The sequence below is a fragment of the Mus caroli genome, unplaced genomic scaffold (assembly GCF_978045245.1).
Source record: "Mus caroli unplaced genomic scaffold, Mus_caroli_1 scaffold_1, whole genome shotgun sequence".
NCBI classification, from domain to species: Eukaryota; Metazoa; Chordata; class Mammalia; order Rodentia; family Muridae; genus Mus; species Mus caroli.
The window spans coordinates 133,450,180-133,467,276 of NW_028227256.1; the positions used below are offsets into that span (position 1 = coordinate 133,450,180).

At 42.2% G+C, this 17,097-nt stretch overlaps 1 protein-coding gene across 5 annotated transcripts in view; it reads right to left on the minus strand.

Annotated features, from left to right (window-relative positions):
* Positions 1 to 2,056: 2,056 nt before the first annotated feature.
* Positions 2,057 to 17,097, minus strand: part of Nr5a2 (nuclear receptor subfamily 5 group A member 2) — a 124,693-nt gene continuing 109,652 nt past the window's right edge. For all 5 annotated transcript variants that reach the window (XM_021155841.3, XM_021155832.3, XM_021155849.3 and 2 more), the window contains one exon: positions 2,057 to 3,686. In XM_021155841.3, coding sequence (XP_021011500.2) covers positions 3,439 to 3,686 — 248 coding nt within the window. In that variant the 3' untranslated portion in view covers positions 2,057 to 3,438. The remainder of the gene's footprint in view (positions 3,687 to 17,097) is intronic.

Genomic DNA, 17,097 nt, shown 5'->3' on the forward strand with positions numbered 1-17,097 from the left:
TGCTTCTCTGATCAATATATTGGTTGGTTCAAAGGGCTTTAAACACTGTTCTGAGGACCTGATTCTCTCTCTCTCTTTTTTTTTTTTTTTGGTTGTTGTTTTTCTGAGACAGGGTTTTTCTTTGTAGCCCAGGCTGTCCTGGAGCTTGCTCTGTAGATCAGGCTGGCCTCCAGGTCACAGAGATACAGAGATTGCTGGGCTTAATGCTGGGATTAAAGGTGTGTGCCACCACTGCCTGGTTTGAGGCTTTAATAAAAAGTACTTTAGGACAGTGGTTGGTATTCTGGGCCAGCTGCTTTCAGTAAATGGCATAACATGCCTTACTTTGTACTGGAACTGTGGCATGCAGACTGAACATTCTGAGTTGTTTGTTGATATATGGAGTCTTCGATGGAAGGTCAAGAGACGGAATGAACACATTCATTGTGAAATTATTTGAATTCCTAGCCGTGTTATTTAATTACTAGATGCTCCCACATGCAACACAAGAACAACAGAAAGGATTTAAAAAGTTACCAGGTGGACATATCAATATTTATTGAAATACTGGAAAAAAATCCATTTCATTGAGAAATTCATGGCAAGAACCGACATGACAATGTGTGTTTCACTGATACAGTAAGAAAACGTCAACAAGTAACCAACTTCACACTCGGAACACCGCATGGATGCAAGTCCAAGAGAGATGCAGGAGAGCCACAGTCCAAAGACTCAGACGTCACAGACTGTCTTTATAGAGACCAGCTACGGGAAACCCGGCTCAGGTGAAGACCCTTCGTCTTTAGTCTGCCTTTATTAGGAAATCCCAGAATCAATGAGGCAGCTGGCTAAGTTGCAAACTGGCTACCTACTGACATCAGATAACCGGCCAGTTCCGAAAGGGCCTCGGATGCAGGGTACCATATAGATACCTGCTCAAACTGCTTCTGTCCTTGGTATGGATGTGACTGTCGCCAGTTTCTCTAACCATTCTCAGGGTAAAAGCTACTAGGTGGACACCAAACCAGAATTTGACAATTTTTAGGTGGAATAGTCAGTGGGGGAGTACTATATATTTAAAATAAGGAAACATGGATTTTTTTTCAATGTCAAAAACCCTCCAAATAGCCATCCTTTTAGTCACATTAACACCCACGATAGAGCTCTCTCACTAACCAGTGACGTCTCCAGTCTCTCTCCATGCGCCTTTAACCACTTGGTTTTTAGTTGGGAGGAGCAGCCCTGCCTCTGTCTGGTTTAATGCTTTGGGTCTGAGCTTTGATTGATAACTTCTCCTCCTTAGAACCATGAAGATAACACTGAGAGTCAATCCCAACCCAGCTAGTGTGCGCCCTTCCTGTGGATGGGTATCAGAGGCCATTAATAAATGTAATAAAATAATCTTTTTTGTACACACTGAAGTAATAAACTAATATCTTTGGTATACAACTTACAATGTTTGGAAAGGAAAACCAGGTTAAGACTCTTCAATGTTAAAATGTCTTAAAACCAAGAAAACGTTGTTAAGTCACATGATTTACAATGGATATTAAATAAACTACAGATGGATTGTGGGAGTTTTGAGACATGTAATCAAGTGGATGGTTTTAATCATTAAGACCCTTCTATACCCCTGAACTATGTTTCACTAACTTGAAGTCATGCTATAGTAAACACATATATTTGGTTTCTTCAGTCTTGGCTCTATCTTATACAAAGGGGAACCCAAGGGACAATAAATTAGCATTGTAATTGTCTATAGTTGAAACTATGATATACAATATAAATAAACTATTCCAAAGCCAGAAACATTTGTGGAAAAAATTAAGGGACCAGGAGATATTTTTTTATACAGTTTCTACAAATGATTGTGCTGCTGGTAATCTTAACAAATAAAGACGAAATGAGAGTCCCATTCTTGATTTTAGTGTCTCACGACATACAATAATTAAGTACTGTTAAAAATAATTACTAACCAGAAAAATAACATTAAAGAAATTACTGCTTTTACTATCTGTATTATCAGAGTCCCCCTCCCCCCAACTCCTCCCAGGACCTAAAGAATGTAAACACTATATTTTATTTGACTTTTAAAGTATTAATACTTTATTTTCAACAAATGTTGATCCACATCTGCACAGCTCCCTTTTAGGACCAGGAAGTAAGGCAAGGTTTCCATGCCCACGGCACCGCATGCTAATACTGACAGCATTGTTTGGAGACTTGGTTTGCTATCTCTGCCCTCCAGTATTTTGTTCTACAGCAGACTTTGGTCTATGACTTAGAGAGAGGCCAGGACCCCATTCCCCTTGGTAGGAGACTGGCTTTCCTGTCTTTCCAGGCCATATGCAGAATCACTGCCTTTGCATCCCAGGTTTAGGGGATGCTCAGGTCAAAACTGGAATGAACCTTGAGTCCATCCCCTTTGCAGCTCAACCTTTCCTTTATTTGGCAATGCTTAACATGCTTTGACTTTTGGCTACTTAGACTGTGACTATTTGACATCCAGCAAAAGATGTCTAGTGGTTTATTTTTAAGTGAACTACAAACCTTGATGACTAAACAGATGGATGTATACTAACAAGCCTCTTGGCCAAAAATTTTTATGAAACCCAACCATGCCAAAGCCACATTTCAGCAACAACAGCAGAAATAAGATCTAAATTGCTTGTTGGGAGTATTGGCTTAGATCTGTTTGATTTCCCTTAATATTAACTACTGCTTATATAGAAGAGGGATACTGCCTGTTTTCTTTTTAATTACGAACACACGACAAAACAAACTTCAGAACATATTTAAAATGCAAGCTGACATATTTATACATTGTTCTTATTAGCTGTTGGCAGGTCTAAGACACAGACATCCAGAAATCATGGTTTAGTGGAGCTACTACTTACTGGGTGTGGCTGAACAGAAGTCCTTAAAATAGCTTCAGGGCTCACAGGTCAGAAGGTATAGGGCCTTATGGGGCAGGGGCGGGGGTGGAGGGTAGGGGGAGGGGCGGGGAGGGGCTGCCAAGGCACAGCCCGTGTATTCTTGAGTTGTTCAGGGTCACCACGGAGTAATTCTGGATAAATCCAATTAATAACACAGATCAACTTCTGAATTTAATAGCAGATTAGTTTAAATATACAAGGATTGTTCTGTCCATTTTTATTCTGCTGTGGTATTGGACTCCATCTGTAAGTTCAATCCACCCCATTACAATGTCTTTCATATGAATCCTTTGGGGATATACAGCCTTTGATTCACAGTTTGCAATACAAATACCCTGATATATCATTTATTTGCTATTACGTATTTAATTATTATGCTTTTAAAATTCAGTGTCTTTAAACCAAGTTTGTAATTAGCATTGCTTGGAGCAGTTCAGAGTATTGTGTTTCTGTCGTCGTCCTCCTCCTCCTCATCTTCTCCTTCCAGTCTGTGTTCCTAGAGCAAGCTTCCAGGGGTGGGGACTTAGGCTCTTTTGGCATGCAGCATCTCAATGAGGAGGTTGTTATAGGGCACATCCCCATTCACGTGCTTGTAGTACAGGTAGTCTTCTGCCTGCTTGCTGATGGCCCGGATCTCTGGCAGCCGAAGAAGTAGCTGTCCAAATTTCTCAGTCTGTTGTGGGTAGTTGCAAACTGTGTAGTCCAGCAGGGCAGCATTCACCTGCTCTTGGACACCTTCCACCAGCGGCAAGTTCTCAAGGTTCTTCACATCTGCATTGAAAAAATGAAAAAAAAGAAGCAACGGTCAGTGCATGGATGGCTGTCTTTTCCTCTTGATATAAAGCATACTTCATAGACTGTTGAATATTCAGGAAGCCCCGTTCACCAAGCTTCCAGGGAAAAGGAGCGCAAAAGAGCTTTGCAAGACTGTCTTGTTGAAATTCTGCATATACCTCAAATCAATTAGACACCAATGGATTTTGAGCAAGGTCAACTCTTCTTATATCTTACAAAAGGAAAGGCTTGAGGATTCTTAAAGTAGAGGGATCATAATATATTGCTAGCAAATGAGTCCCTAGAGAAAGACCGATCTTAAACCAGTATATTACACAATTCATATAATTCTGTATTAATTTTTCTGACCCAAGGTGAAATCTGTGTCCAGGGTGTGATGTAGTTAATTCTAATAAAAAGTGACAGGGTTCTTGTTTCTGTTTGACATTTTCTAAATGATTCTGAAAGCCTTTGACTTGTCTAGCCTATGCTAATGAACCATCTGGTACACTCCAGTGACTGCCAACTGAAGGCTTGCTACTGGAAACTCGCTCAAATATATATCTCAGTGACTAATGATCTTTATCAAATGGAAAGCCTTGTCCTTTAGGCAGAATACAAGCCGGGATGCTTGGTGCCCTTTAACCTCAATGCGGTTTCATAAGTCTGACTCTTTTTTTTCCCCCTGGTCCTGGGTCACGGGTATGAAGAAGCCGGACATGGGCAATTCATCCTGCCTAACTCCCAGTGAGCATCCAATTTTAAGACATCTGCCCTTGAGGTCCTTCTACATATTGGATAAGAAAGAGACACGGTGTCACAAAAGTCAAATGCTCGGACAAATACACTCAGACGATGGGCAAGGGAAAGATGGAATTTTACTTCTGGAGTTGATTTATGTCTGTTACATAACTTTTATTCAAAGTGTGTATAGAAGCTGCTGGAAAAAAAATTACACAGATGTGTTTATAGATATTCCTGCATAGAAAGTAAACAAATAAAAGCCACCTTCATCCATTTATTTTCTGACAAAAATAAACAAGATTCTGAAGTAAACCAAATGAGTAAAATTAGTGAACGTTTAAATGTCCTAGATGAAAGGTAACTGTTGCCATAGTAACTAACTCATATCCAATAGTTTAGGTGCCATTACAATAGCCTATGTGTACCTGCCTGTGTTCCTCTTGCCTCATCTCTCGATGAGTCTACAATATGTGCCGCTGAAATAGTTTCAGGGGGCTTTCAATGTTTACATTTGTACTAAGCAGCTTCTCTCTATTATTAAGTCTCTGGTCAGATTCAAACCAACGAGGAATCGGTAAGAAGTACTAAGAAGTAGATACATCAAGTGAGAGAGAGAAAGTCTTAGTTCAAAGTGAGAAAGCTAGGAGGTCCAAAAATGTGTGATTATCTACTGAGTGGGACAGCCAGTTACATGTCACTGTACCCTTTGTGGCACCTGACACTTGACACACATGGCAGTTTGTAGCTAACCAAATACTTCCATCTTTTTATCCATCTCCCATCTTCCATATTTTTAAAGTGAGTTTACACGACTTATAAAAACATTTACCAATGTCAGTGATCCAGCTTTCTGCTTGGTTCAAAATTATCAAATGTAAATGATCAGAAATGCCTTCAATATGTTCTGCCTCAGTAGGAAGTTTTGTTACAGTAATTTAAAGATAACTATAAAATATATGAAGTGAAGCCAAGTGTGGGGGTTCATGTCTTTAATCTCAGCACTCAGGAGGCAGAGTTGGAGGCCAGCCTGGTCTATAACAGAGTGAGTCCTAGCCATCCAGAGCTATATAGAGGAAACCCCATCTCAAAAAGTAAAACCAAACCCAATATATCCATATGAAATGGGCTATCAATTCACATGACAGTGACATATGTGCATGAGGAAGACAAGCTGGCCACAGAGACTAGTGGGAGGATGCAGGGATTTAAACAGTATGAAGTAGAAGATAAATGCGTAGTGTTTTAGTTGTTTCAAAAACAATTATAAAACAATAGTTGTATACTCCTAGACTGAGCATTTATAATTCTCAGAGTATCATCTGTACTAACTTCCAAAGACACTGCTCTAAACTGGTATTCTTTGAAGAGTTCAAATTATTTGAAGTGTTCCATACAGGGGGAAAGTTTTATTATTTTGGCCAAATATACACTCTTCACCCTTTAGTCACCAGGGTAGAACTACATGACTAAATTATCTCTTTAAGCTGCTTCAATGAGTTTAGCATTATGGATAATAAAATGCACATACTGTCAATTGTCCCAAAGACTTAAACTATACCATTGGGGGAAAACAAACTCAGGCGAGCCAAGTATGGTGGCCCACATGTAATCTTGCTACATTAAAAACCAGGACTGTGAAATCCATTCGGGCGAGGGGAAGAGAAAGGAAGGCATGGTAGGTTAGCTGGTTCTCCCTTGCTGGCGAGCAGTTGCCGCATCGCTGCACTCTCCCCTGCTCAGAGCCGCCTCCCGCCATCTATTAAACTGTCCATTTCCCCACAGAGACTCCAAGCTTCTGGGGAGAGGACCACACATTAGTCAAGGTAGCCTCAGAAAATACACTAATTACCGTTCCTTTCCACTGTTGGTGTATTTTCACAAGACTGGTGAACTGCAATCATGAAAGGCCCCTTTTTATGATCCTGGGAACCAGTATGCTTTCTTTTTCAATTAGAAACTAATTTTGAAAAAGTCCAATATCCAATAGACTTTTTAAAAATGGCAATAAGGTATATGATATTACAGGTCACAGTGTTCACTTGCCACCCTTGGTTTGGTTTTGTGGTCCAGATAGTGAGACTTGCTTTTTGTGTTTTACCAACGAGGGTTTCCCTTCCCTGGTCGCTGTTCCATGAGCAACATGCTTGCAGTCTCATGGGAATTACAATAGGGGGGTGGGCCCCTCAGGTCGTGTCTCTTGAATCTCTGGACCTGAAAGATGAACCTTGTTTTTTTTTCCAACCAATCTAAATGGTCCAGAGACTAGCTAACAAGGACCTAAAAGCAACCGAAAGGTAACGCCAAAATATAGGTGAAAATGCCTCCCTCCAGGAAACTTGGATTTCCTGTGATAAGGTCTTTCTTCTTTAGGAAGGGTTCAAAAACTTGAGTGTATTCTGACATCAACCTCTGAATTAGTTCAGGCCTCTTCAAATGCAACGGATTTAAATATACAAGCACTGAGACTTGCAGTTCGGTTCCCCTAGTAAACAGGGTTGTGAAATATCTGGATTGTAGCAGCAAACCCCAGCTAGAAGGAAAGAGTGATACCGGCCAGAATACCCACCCCCACCCCGCTCCATGGCACCTGATCTCAAACACTTGCATTCGGCACTCTGCACTCCTTTGGAATTTACATAACCTTCATCCTCATACAATTGAAAAATACAAAACAAAACACTAGTGATTACAAATTCAGCATTGGAGACGATATGTAAACAGGCAGAGGCATCCCCACACCCTTCCTACAGCCTTTAAAATTTGATGATTGCAGGAGCGCTTTGCCTTCCCTCCAAGTATCAATTCTCCTCCGCAATACTTTATTCACTCGGGGACTAATTACCAACTTTCTCTATGAAGCGCATTATGATAAGCTCACAGTGGGGTGCTCAGATTTTTTTTTTTCCAGCCTTATTGAGAAGTAAAACCCTTAGGCTTTCTTGAATACATTACTGCACTGACTTCTGTCACTGGCAGGATTCAGCTCTCTCTGAAGATGAACCCTTGGCCTCCCTGGTCACTGTCACGGGAGGGCCAGCAACCTTGCTGCTGCACACCCATTCAAAGATGGGTCTTACGCTGAAGCAAGGGTATGGCGGGGACCAGGACTGGGTGTCTTTTCCTGAGATACATCCAGTCTTTTAGAGATGACAGGCTATAACATTTAACATTATCGTGTGCTTTGTCTGAAGGGCTTTTTCTCTTTATGGGAGGGAAAAGAACTTTCTGCAAGGAAGTTTTAAAAGTATTTTAAGGGGATAAAATTGAGAGATTTGTATAAATAATTCTATAAGAAGTTTTGGAGGTTGGTCAGGAAACTTATATGAACAAAATTCACTGATGAAAAGTAGAGTTGAGAGGTGAGGGATATAGAGGGGGAGGGGAGAGGAGTCTTTGGTTCAGTTGCCTAAAATCAAACTCCAAGAAGAGTTTCCAATAAACTCTGAAACTCAAGATCTCACTCCTATAAACCCTCTACCACGATACAATAACATGCATATTAAGCCAAGACACACTCTCACCAACTAGAACAAGCAATTCAATGTCTTTTGCAAATTAGTAACAAGGAGGGGCTTTGGAGGGGCTGCTCTCAAAACCATATACACAAGTGGGTAGTGACCCCTTAGGGGTTGAACAACCCTTTCACAGGGGATGCTTAAGGCCATCAGAAAACATGTTTACATTATCATTCATAGCTGTAGCAAAGTTACAGTTATGAAGTAGCAAAGAAAATGAGTTTATGGTTGGGGGTCACCACAGCACAAGGAACTGTAGAACTGAATTAAGGGGTCTCAGCATTAGGAAGCTTGAGAATGACTGACACACAAAGTGCTTTACAGTTGGAGAAACACGGGCTCTTGTAACTGTGGGCCTTTGTCTAGAAAACATTCTGGCAATGCTTCCTATGGTAGTTTAAACATGGGAAGTGGCACTATTAGGAGGTGTGGCCTTATTGGAGGAGGTGTAGCCTTATTAGAGGAAGTGCATCACTGTGGGGGTGAGCTTTTAGGTTCCTAAGCTCGAGCTCCACCTAGCATGGGGAATAGAGATTCAGTCTTCTCCTGGCTGCAGTTGAATCAAGATGTAGAACACTCAGCTCCTTCAGCACCATGTCTGCCTGAATGCTTGATAATAACGGACTGAACCTGTAAGCCAGCCCTAATGAAATGTTGTCCTTTCTAAGAGTTGCCTTGGCCATAGTGTCTCTTCACAGCAATGGAAACCCTCACTAAGACACTTCCTTTTCCATACACATGATGCATGAATTATTCAGAAGAGCCAGATACTGAAGATACAGGAACACCAACTCCTGTTTTATGTAGCTCACTTAATGTGAATACAGATCGGAGAGACCTTACAACCTCATTGGATAAACATCAAGGCTTTTCCATGAAGGTGAGACCTGAAGAATTTTGAATGCTGGGACTCTCCCCCCGGGTCCTCTGGAAGATCCAGTCAGTGCCCTCAGTTGCTGAGCCATCATCTCTCTAGCCCACTTGTTTTGAAAGGTGAGCAGGGAACTGCGCAATAGAGGGAAGGGATGTTGGGTACATAGAGCCACACAGAGACAAAACCTTAGAACAGGGCAGAAGGAAGCCGTCCTTGGAATAATACCCCACTCTTTCCACTTAGGTGGGCTGCGAAGGTGCCAAGAAGTTTCTTTGCCCTTAACTGTTTTATATTCAGTCTTCAGGGGAGGGGGGTTGGGGATGTCTTCTAAATGACACGGGAAGTTTTCAGGCCATTTGATCACACGGTCCAATTTGAGTTCAACAAAACCAACGACAATAAGTTCTCTAATACAGTCTTCATGACCAGCCCCAGCAACAAGTTACTCAGCTCCTCAGAGCCAGCTTTTCCATGTACAAAATGTGAACAGCTTCCATGTTTTAAAGGTTCCTTTAAAAGTCCTTCTCAGTGTTGCTTTTCTTGTAACTGTTCAGGTGCCATGGGGAGAATGTGTTTGCTTCCAGCAATACATGGAAAGTGGCTATGTTCTTTCTCGTAATCAACCAACCTCGCCATTTCCCTATGACTGACTTCTCATTAACAAATAACAGAATCTCTGATGTTTCACTTTCTAAAATTAAAGTAAGGCTTGATGAAAGTACTTGATCTATTTTCAATCAAAAAGATCAGTAAAGAGGCTAGAAATGGCTGACAGCTCTTCCAGAGGTGTCCTGAGTTCAATTCCCAGCACTCACATGGCAGCTTGCAACTGTCGTCTTGGGACCCGATGCCCCTTTTCTGATGTGTCCGTAGGAATACATGCAGAAAAGACACCCACGTACACAAATATCACTCAAAGGGAAAGAAACACAGTCAAATCTTTTTTTTTTTTTGGTTTTTCGAGACAGGGTTTCTCTGTGTAGCCCTGGCTGTCCTGGAACTCCCTTTGTAGACCAGGCTGGCTTCGAACTCAAAAATCCGCCTGCCTCTGCCTCCCGAGTGCTGGGATTAAAGGCGTGCGCCACCACGCCCGGCCCACAGTCAAATCTTAAGTTCCAGATGGCAACTTCCATCCACCCTGCCTACTTTTTTAGGTCTGAGCCCCATGGGACATGAACACACATGCTATTTTATGTTGTATGTGACATGCTAGGACACGGAGCTCAAGAAACATGGGCACATGGAGAATGTCTCATGCAGCCATGTTTTCCTTCTGAAAAAGTAAACCAGGAAGTGCACAGGGTGGCTCAGCAGGTATTGGGCCTGTTGCCTGTGGTGAAAAATGTCCCTCATAGGCTCATGTATGTGAATACCTGGCCCCCAGTTGGTGGCGCTGTTTGGGAATGTTGGAGGTGGGATTTGAGTGTTTGTGATCTCATTCTCATTCTCTCTCTCTCTCTCTCTCTCTCTCTCTCTCTCCCGCCCCCCCCTGCCCCCAATGGGTTGGCTTGCTGCTGTTCTTCCACATTGAATTCACAGCAAGTTTTGTTTTACATAGAATTGTTTGTTTCTTAACAGCAAACAACACACACCCCAACTCCACTATGTATAGTGCTGTCTGGGTAAACAGAGTCAATCGGAAGTCTTGCCGGGTGCTTTGCCTGTAACATGGGCTATGTGTGTGTTTTTCAAACTCTTGGGACTGTCTCCCACATGGGACGCTCTGCTCTCCCATGCTCTCTCACGCTCAGCATCATCACTGGCTCTGCCAGTGCCCATGCTGGAGACTGCCAAAGAAACCTGGCTTTATCCACAGTTATATCCTCCCCACATGGATGCTGGGGAGCAGGGGCATCTTGGCTCAGTGTTTACAACTCAACCCAGTCTCCCGTGTTCTAAACCTGTACTGTCCTGGACCACAATCCATCCAATTACAGATGTCTGGGTAGACTACAAGTCTGAGAAAGAAAAGAATTCACTTGCCCTCTTTGCCAGCCCACACAGATCCTGTTGGATCTGCTTCCTAATTACGTCTCTCATCTCTCATCTATTCTTTAGTCTCTGTCACCACCATAGCGTGCCTTTATTGCTTCTACAACCTCTTTAACTGTTCTCAATTCTTCCAATGCTGCCTGCCTTCAGCCCATTTTCTTCGGGACAGTCAGAAGGATAGCTTTAAATGGGAATCTGATTGTGTGCTCGAATCGGCTTGCCACTGCCCTTGGGCTACGGATTAAAGACATTTGTCTGGCATTCACTCTCCAGTCTGATTTCACCCCTCTGACCAACTGGTTTCAGATGGGCCTGGGTCTGTGCTAACTGAGATCTCCCTCCTTTCAATTTCAATCAGGTAACTGGTCTTGATCCCCAGGCTCAGAGCAGACACCGCTGTCTATGACTGACTGACTCATTGCCCATTAGGTGTTCCATGGTCATTTGTCTGTTAGTTACAAGACAGCAATAGTGCTGGGCTCCAGCCTAGGGTGATGTCTCTGCCTTTGTCAAACTAAACAATATGTCTGAGTACTTATTTCATACACACTGGCCTATCCCCTTGCTTGTGTTGGAGGATCTTCTAAATACTTCTAATAATATCTTTCTCTGATAAGCTTTATTCTGCTTTTGATCCACTAGTCCTTGGCTCATTCTTGTCTTTGCTGTCTTTTGGAAGGAGGCAGCCTTCAGCCTGTCTCCTATTCCTTATTCCCTACACAGCACATCCCCTATAACTGGTGCCTGTATTACTGAACTTAGTAATTTCTATTAGGCTTCCAAGAAGATGAAAATACTGTGATGGGAATTTACTGAGCACTTTTTCAGTGAGACAGCAGTACCAACTACTAAGTTTAAAGCCTCATCAAACCTAAAAATAATCTCAGGTATAGTAGAACACAGCTCCTATATAATTTATCTATAGAAAAAAATTACAACTTGATTAAAAATTGTAAATTTTTATAAATTATAAATTGTAGAAATTAAGCTACATGAACAGAGTTTCGGAAAGACATTTGTTTGAAAGCGTGGAGTAGCAATATGAATACTTATTCCTCCAGAGTAACTATTTGGGGTCTATGGGTCATGTTAGGGACATCATATCGGTGACACAGACCATTTAAAAATATGAGATAGGATCCTATCAATATAGCTCAGGCTGATCTGGAATTCATGATTCTTAGTCTCAGCTTCCAGGTTATGGGCCTCGTTAAATACCTAGGAACATATTTATAATGATTTGTGATTTAACTTCCAAAATCCTCAGGGACCAAAACCACAGAAGAAAGCTGTAATGTTAAGGTCAGCAAACCCCAATCCATGCAGGACAGTTAAGACAGGATGCAGTGCCTGGAGGGGAACTGACTGAATATTTTGAACCAAGAAACAAAATTTAAAAGGGGCATTTTACTTCATATTGTGTGTGAAACAGACTTAACGTTTGATAAAACGCATGGGCGCCAGCATTTCTCATGTGAGCCTCAGAACTGCAGCTGCCTTGGTTGCTTGGGAGCCACAGACCCCTGTGTCCTTTCATAGAGAACATTGTCCCTATGGACTAGGAGACAGCCACATTCATAGCCATGCCACACCTCCATTCTTACAGTGACATCCTGAAACAGTTTTGAGCTACACATTTGCATTTGATTTCCATTCTGGAACTTTGGTGGCTTTTTGCAAAGTTTTCTTATTTTCCTAGAATAAGATATGAGGTTCCGTTTGTTCAGGTGGCGAGTCAGGACTATGAATAAACCAACGCTATCATATGAAAGAGAATTAAACAGGCAGATCCAAGTGGGGATATATTAAGCCAAATTTAAGCTCCAGTTGTGGAGTTTAGCCTGTACTAGATGTCTGGTTTGCCTCGGGGATAAATTCAGCTTCCCAGCTAATCGAATGAGGGAAACTGCCTCAGGTATGATGAAATTTACAAGAGAGTGCTGTTGAACAGTTCTTGTTAAAAAATATTAGCTTAAAGGCATTCTTATCGTCTTTGGGATGAAGACCGTATTTGCATTTAATTATCTGACTTCAAACTTTTATGAACTTGGATCAAATATTAGCTCAGCCAATTAAAATATTATTTTGGCTACGTGTGGCTATCAGCCCAATTCCGTTCAACTTCCTAGCTTTGGTAGTGCTTTGCAAGCAAGATCAACTTTCAGAGGTTATGTCTAGGAAGGAAGAGAGGTAACATTTGAGAGTATAGCATATACTAGACAAGGTGCTACACTGAGAATAAATAGTAGATTTTAACATTTCTCTATGCTATAACAAGTCTGGAAGACAAAAGATGGAGTCTTCTAGATCCTTCTACCCATATAATCAATACTCCTTCATAATTCAGCATCTTACAGAAATCCCTTCCTTTGAAACACAGGTCTGTCTACAGGATGCCCTACAATTTGGATTGCCAGGAGCCACTGCTGTCTCTGCCTCCCACACAAGGCTGCTTAAAGCCTGATCTGCATGGTTGCTCTCGGAGGAGAGGACGGGAGACCATTTCAGGTGGAAACTATGCAAGGATGATGGGAAGGGAGGAAGAAGCCACAGGAAAAAAGAGGCTTCCATGAATCCAAAGAGTCTCAGGAAATTGTTTGAAAAGTCCTTTTAAATGGCAATGATGGAAGAATGCGCTCCACATTGTGCAAACTAGGTGATGGCTTTGTGCAGCTCATGAGCTGGGTCTCACTGCCAGGTGTTGACTGTGTCAAAAAGAAATGTCCTGCACAGTGAGATGCCAGAAGGACAGATGCAGTCTCCACTGTGTCCCACAGACACAGACCCCTGGGTGACGTATGTCTGTGTCAACATCTTCGAAATGGTTTGTCATCCGAGGTACCTTGGAGAGTGTGGTTGTTTCTGAGTGAGGGAGAACCACACTTCCTGTCCCCTTTTCACATCAACTGAAATGGGAAAAACCTAGATACACTTGCTATTTAAAAGAATACTTATTGCCGGGCGTGGTGGCACACACCTCTAATCCCAGCACTCGGGAGGCAGAGGCAGGCAGATTTCTGAGTTTGAGGCCAGTCTGGTCTACAGTGAGTTCCAGGACAGCCAGGGCTACACAGAGAAACCCTGTCTCGAAGAAAAGAAAAAAGGAAAAAAAAAAAAAAAAAAAAAAAAAAAAAAAAAAAAGCAAAGCAAGCTGCTGCTTCAAACAGCAGGAAGGGCTCCCCGGTTAAGGTTGACCAACCTGATCCCCACTATTTTAAATAGCAGGCTTCAGTTTTACCTTGTTGGGAAGTTCTGGGTTCTGAAGATCCTACTTGGGAGAAATAAATCCACTTTAACCAGCAGAACTGGAAACATCGGGGAATAAGAGACTTATTGTGCCTGCTTTTGCCTAGGCATTTTAGACACTATTGCCTTTCTGGGAATTAAATGTTGTTGTTGTTTTAATTACTGCCGAAGCCTTTCCATCTATTTTATAACAATATTTATATTTCCTCACAACCCTGTTCTTATTGTTTCTTAGAAAGAGACAACACAGTTAATTAGTGATAGCATCAGGAGGAGACTTGGGCATTTTAATGTTGCAGTTAGTCCTCTATACTCTCCTTTATATTTTTATTACAGGTTTATTCCTTTTTTTTTTAAACGTGCATGAATGTTTTGCTTGTGTGCATGTCTGTGCACCATGTGTATGCAGTGCTCACAGGGCCCAGAAGGGGGCGTCTGATACCCTGATACTGAAACTACATGTTTGTGAATTGCCGTGTGGGTGCAAGGAGCCAATCCCCTGTCCTCTTGCTTAACAATTACATTAGTTAGCACTCTGAAGGCACTTAGTGCCCAGTACCCAGAAAGCGCTGGCTTGAGGTTACAGAAATGATGGCTTTCAATATTTATAGTATACATTTAGAATTTAAGTGTGCATTCAACTTTTGGTCGCCAAGTTGAAAAGTTCTGTTCTAGCAGAGCTTGCTGTACTGGGGATGCTCTCCTTCCACTTCCTCTAAAGAGTAATACCGGACAATCCGTACAGTTCTGTACGGAAGGCCTGTGAGAACCGCCATTATCATCATATACACATCCGGGGTTTCATTAGTTTGTGAGGCTAAGATAAAGCTGCCTTTTAAGACTCAGATGCACGTTTTACCTGTTATTGTATCATTTCCCTTAGCTTATTAAAATTCAGCTCAGTATGACAGAGGTTGAAAATAAGAAAAAAAAATTACCCAGAAAACCAATACTTAGCTTGAATTGTTTTGGCTTGAAGAATTAAGATAGGGTCTTTGGGGGTGGGCTGCTAAAAGAAGAGGGAGGAAAAAAAAAAAAAACAACTGGTTACCTAACAAGATCGTTAAATCCAAATACTTATCTAGGTTTTGGACATAACTGAAATTAATAATTCATTCATTTGCTCATGGATTTGTATTTCTCTGTGAAAGACAGAAAATCTATATCGGCAATCTGTTCTGTATTTGTGTAATCATAGAGTGGAGATCTAACGGGCGGGGGAATTGGGCTGAGAACGACTGTACTGCGGCTTGTCTCCAGACCAGGAAGAGATCCTCGGCTATGATCTTAGAAGTATAACTAGAATTTGCTAAGACAGTGATCATAATATCATAATATATCTGATTATGCTGTTTAAAAAACTGCTTTTACAGCTCAGTATTCTCATCTTTTAAAAACAACACAACAACAACAAAAAAAGTCACTAATGACTGCAAGCTTAGGACAATACCTGGCTCAAAAGACAACATTAATTATTCTGTCTCCCTGGGGTGCTGACTGTATTGAACAACTGTCTCCATTAGCCCACCCAGGTCTTGCCAAGGAAATCTTACAGCCTTGAAAAGCTGGGAAATTTTAGCAGCCCACCTTCTTTCAGACACTAGCCCCAAAGGAAGTGTTTCATTACTGAGCCTCTCTGACCTGTCCACTGGCCTTCCACAAGGGGCGGACACAGGTCCCCAGACGCTCACTCAGCTCAGGCTGCCACTGTGGAATCACGACTGTCTCATGGGATCTCATGCTTAAGGATAAGACAACTCAAATACTCTTCCCATGAGCTTCATGGGGGAATCGCCAAACGACATGCATGTGGAACCAAGAACACAATCTATTCCAGGCCAAATCTGGAAAGAGTGTGAGCATTGACAGAGCATGCACACAATCGCCTGGCAGTTGTGTTGAAACATTTTCGATTTAAGTGACGGAAAGTTTTGTGCTCACGATTCATTCACTAATTTTTAGTTCAGCAATGGGTATCTAACGCCTCTTGGTGTTAGCACTATCTGATTGAATGCTTAAGACAATATTTTTATTCCCCTTTCTAACATTGGTTAATTTAATGACAGAGCTGCATCTAGAGCCCTGAGCCACTACATTCTAAGCTCCATTCTCTGTGCCCTATCTCTACCTTGCTCTGTGTTGCCAGTTTTTGGTGTGAATAGAGATGACGTGGTAGGTCTTGAGGTGCACATCCTACTCCCAATGCCCTGCCACTTCTTAGTCCCAGAGTTAGATTCCCTAGCCCTTCTGGAACCCAGATTACACCCCTCCTGGCGTAGGAGTGCCTGAGGAGCCCTGAAGAGGGTGTCAGATTTCCTGGAGTTGGAGTTGCAGGCAGTAGTAAGCTGCTGCGGGCACATTAAAGAGCTGGCAAGATGAAGCATCTTTAACACTCCTGAAAGAGCCGGAAAGGCTCTGAACACACTGAGGGCACATTGCATCATAAACATCCACTGCTTCCTAATCACCTGGCTGTGCTGGTCATCAGCAACAAGTTCTCAAATGTCTAGGTGACGGGTCCAGAAGGCCCCTACTGATGAGATTACTGCTGCCTTCTTCCTCTGGGAGTGAGCCTTTCTCCTTGTAGGGTGAGGATCAGTGACGGTTAGTGATTACATCGCAGTCAATAGAACACAGCTACAGGTTACTGCTCAGGCTGCAGGCAGGTTTTACCTGCAGGGCTAGACACAGTCAGAAGAGGGTGCATGGCACAGACCTGACCCTAACCCAAATGTGTCAAATGTGAGGGCAGTCAGCAGTGAGTGGGAAGTCCAAAACAGGAAATAACACCAGCTGTGGGGCTGGCCACAGAGACTTCCACACAAGCACACTGAAGTGTGTCAGCACATCAGAGATGAAGCTGAAGGGGATCAGCACTGAAGATCTGGGAGTCGCTTCTGGACACTGAGGCTCAAAAGTAAAAAGTAAAAAGAACATTTGTGAGACAGGAAAAGACCTGTCATTTCTTAGATAATTTACTAATATCACATTAAGAATTTGACTAGATCACAGAATAACATTTATGTGGATAAAACTA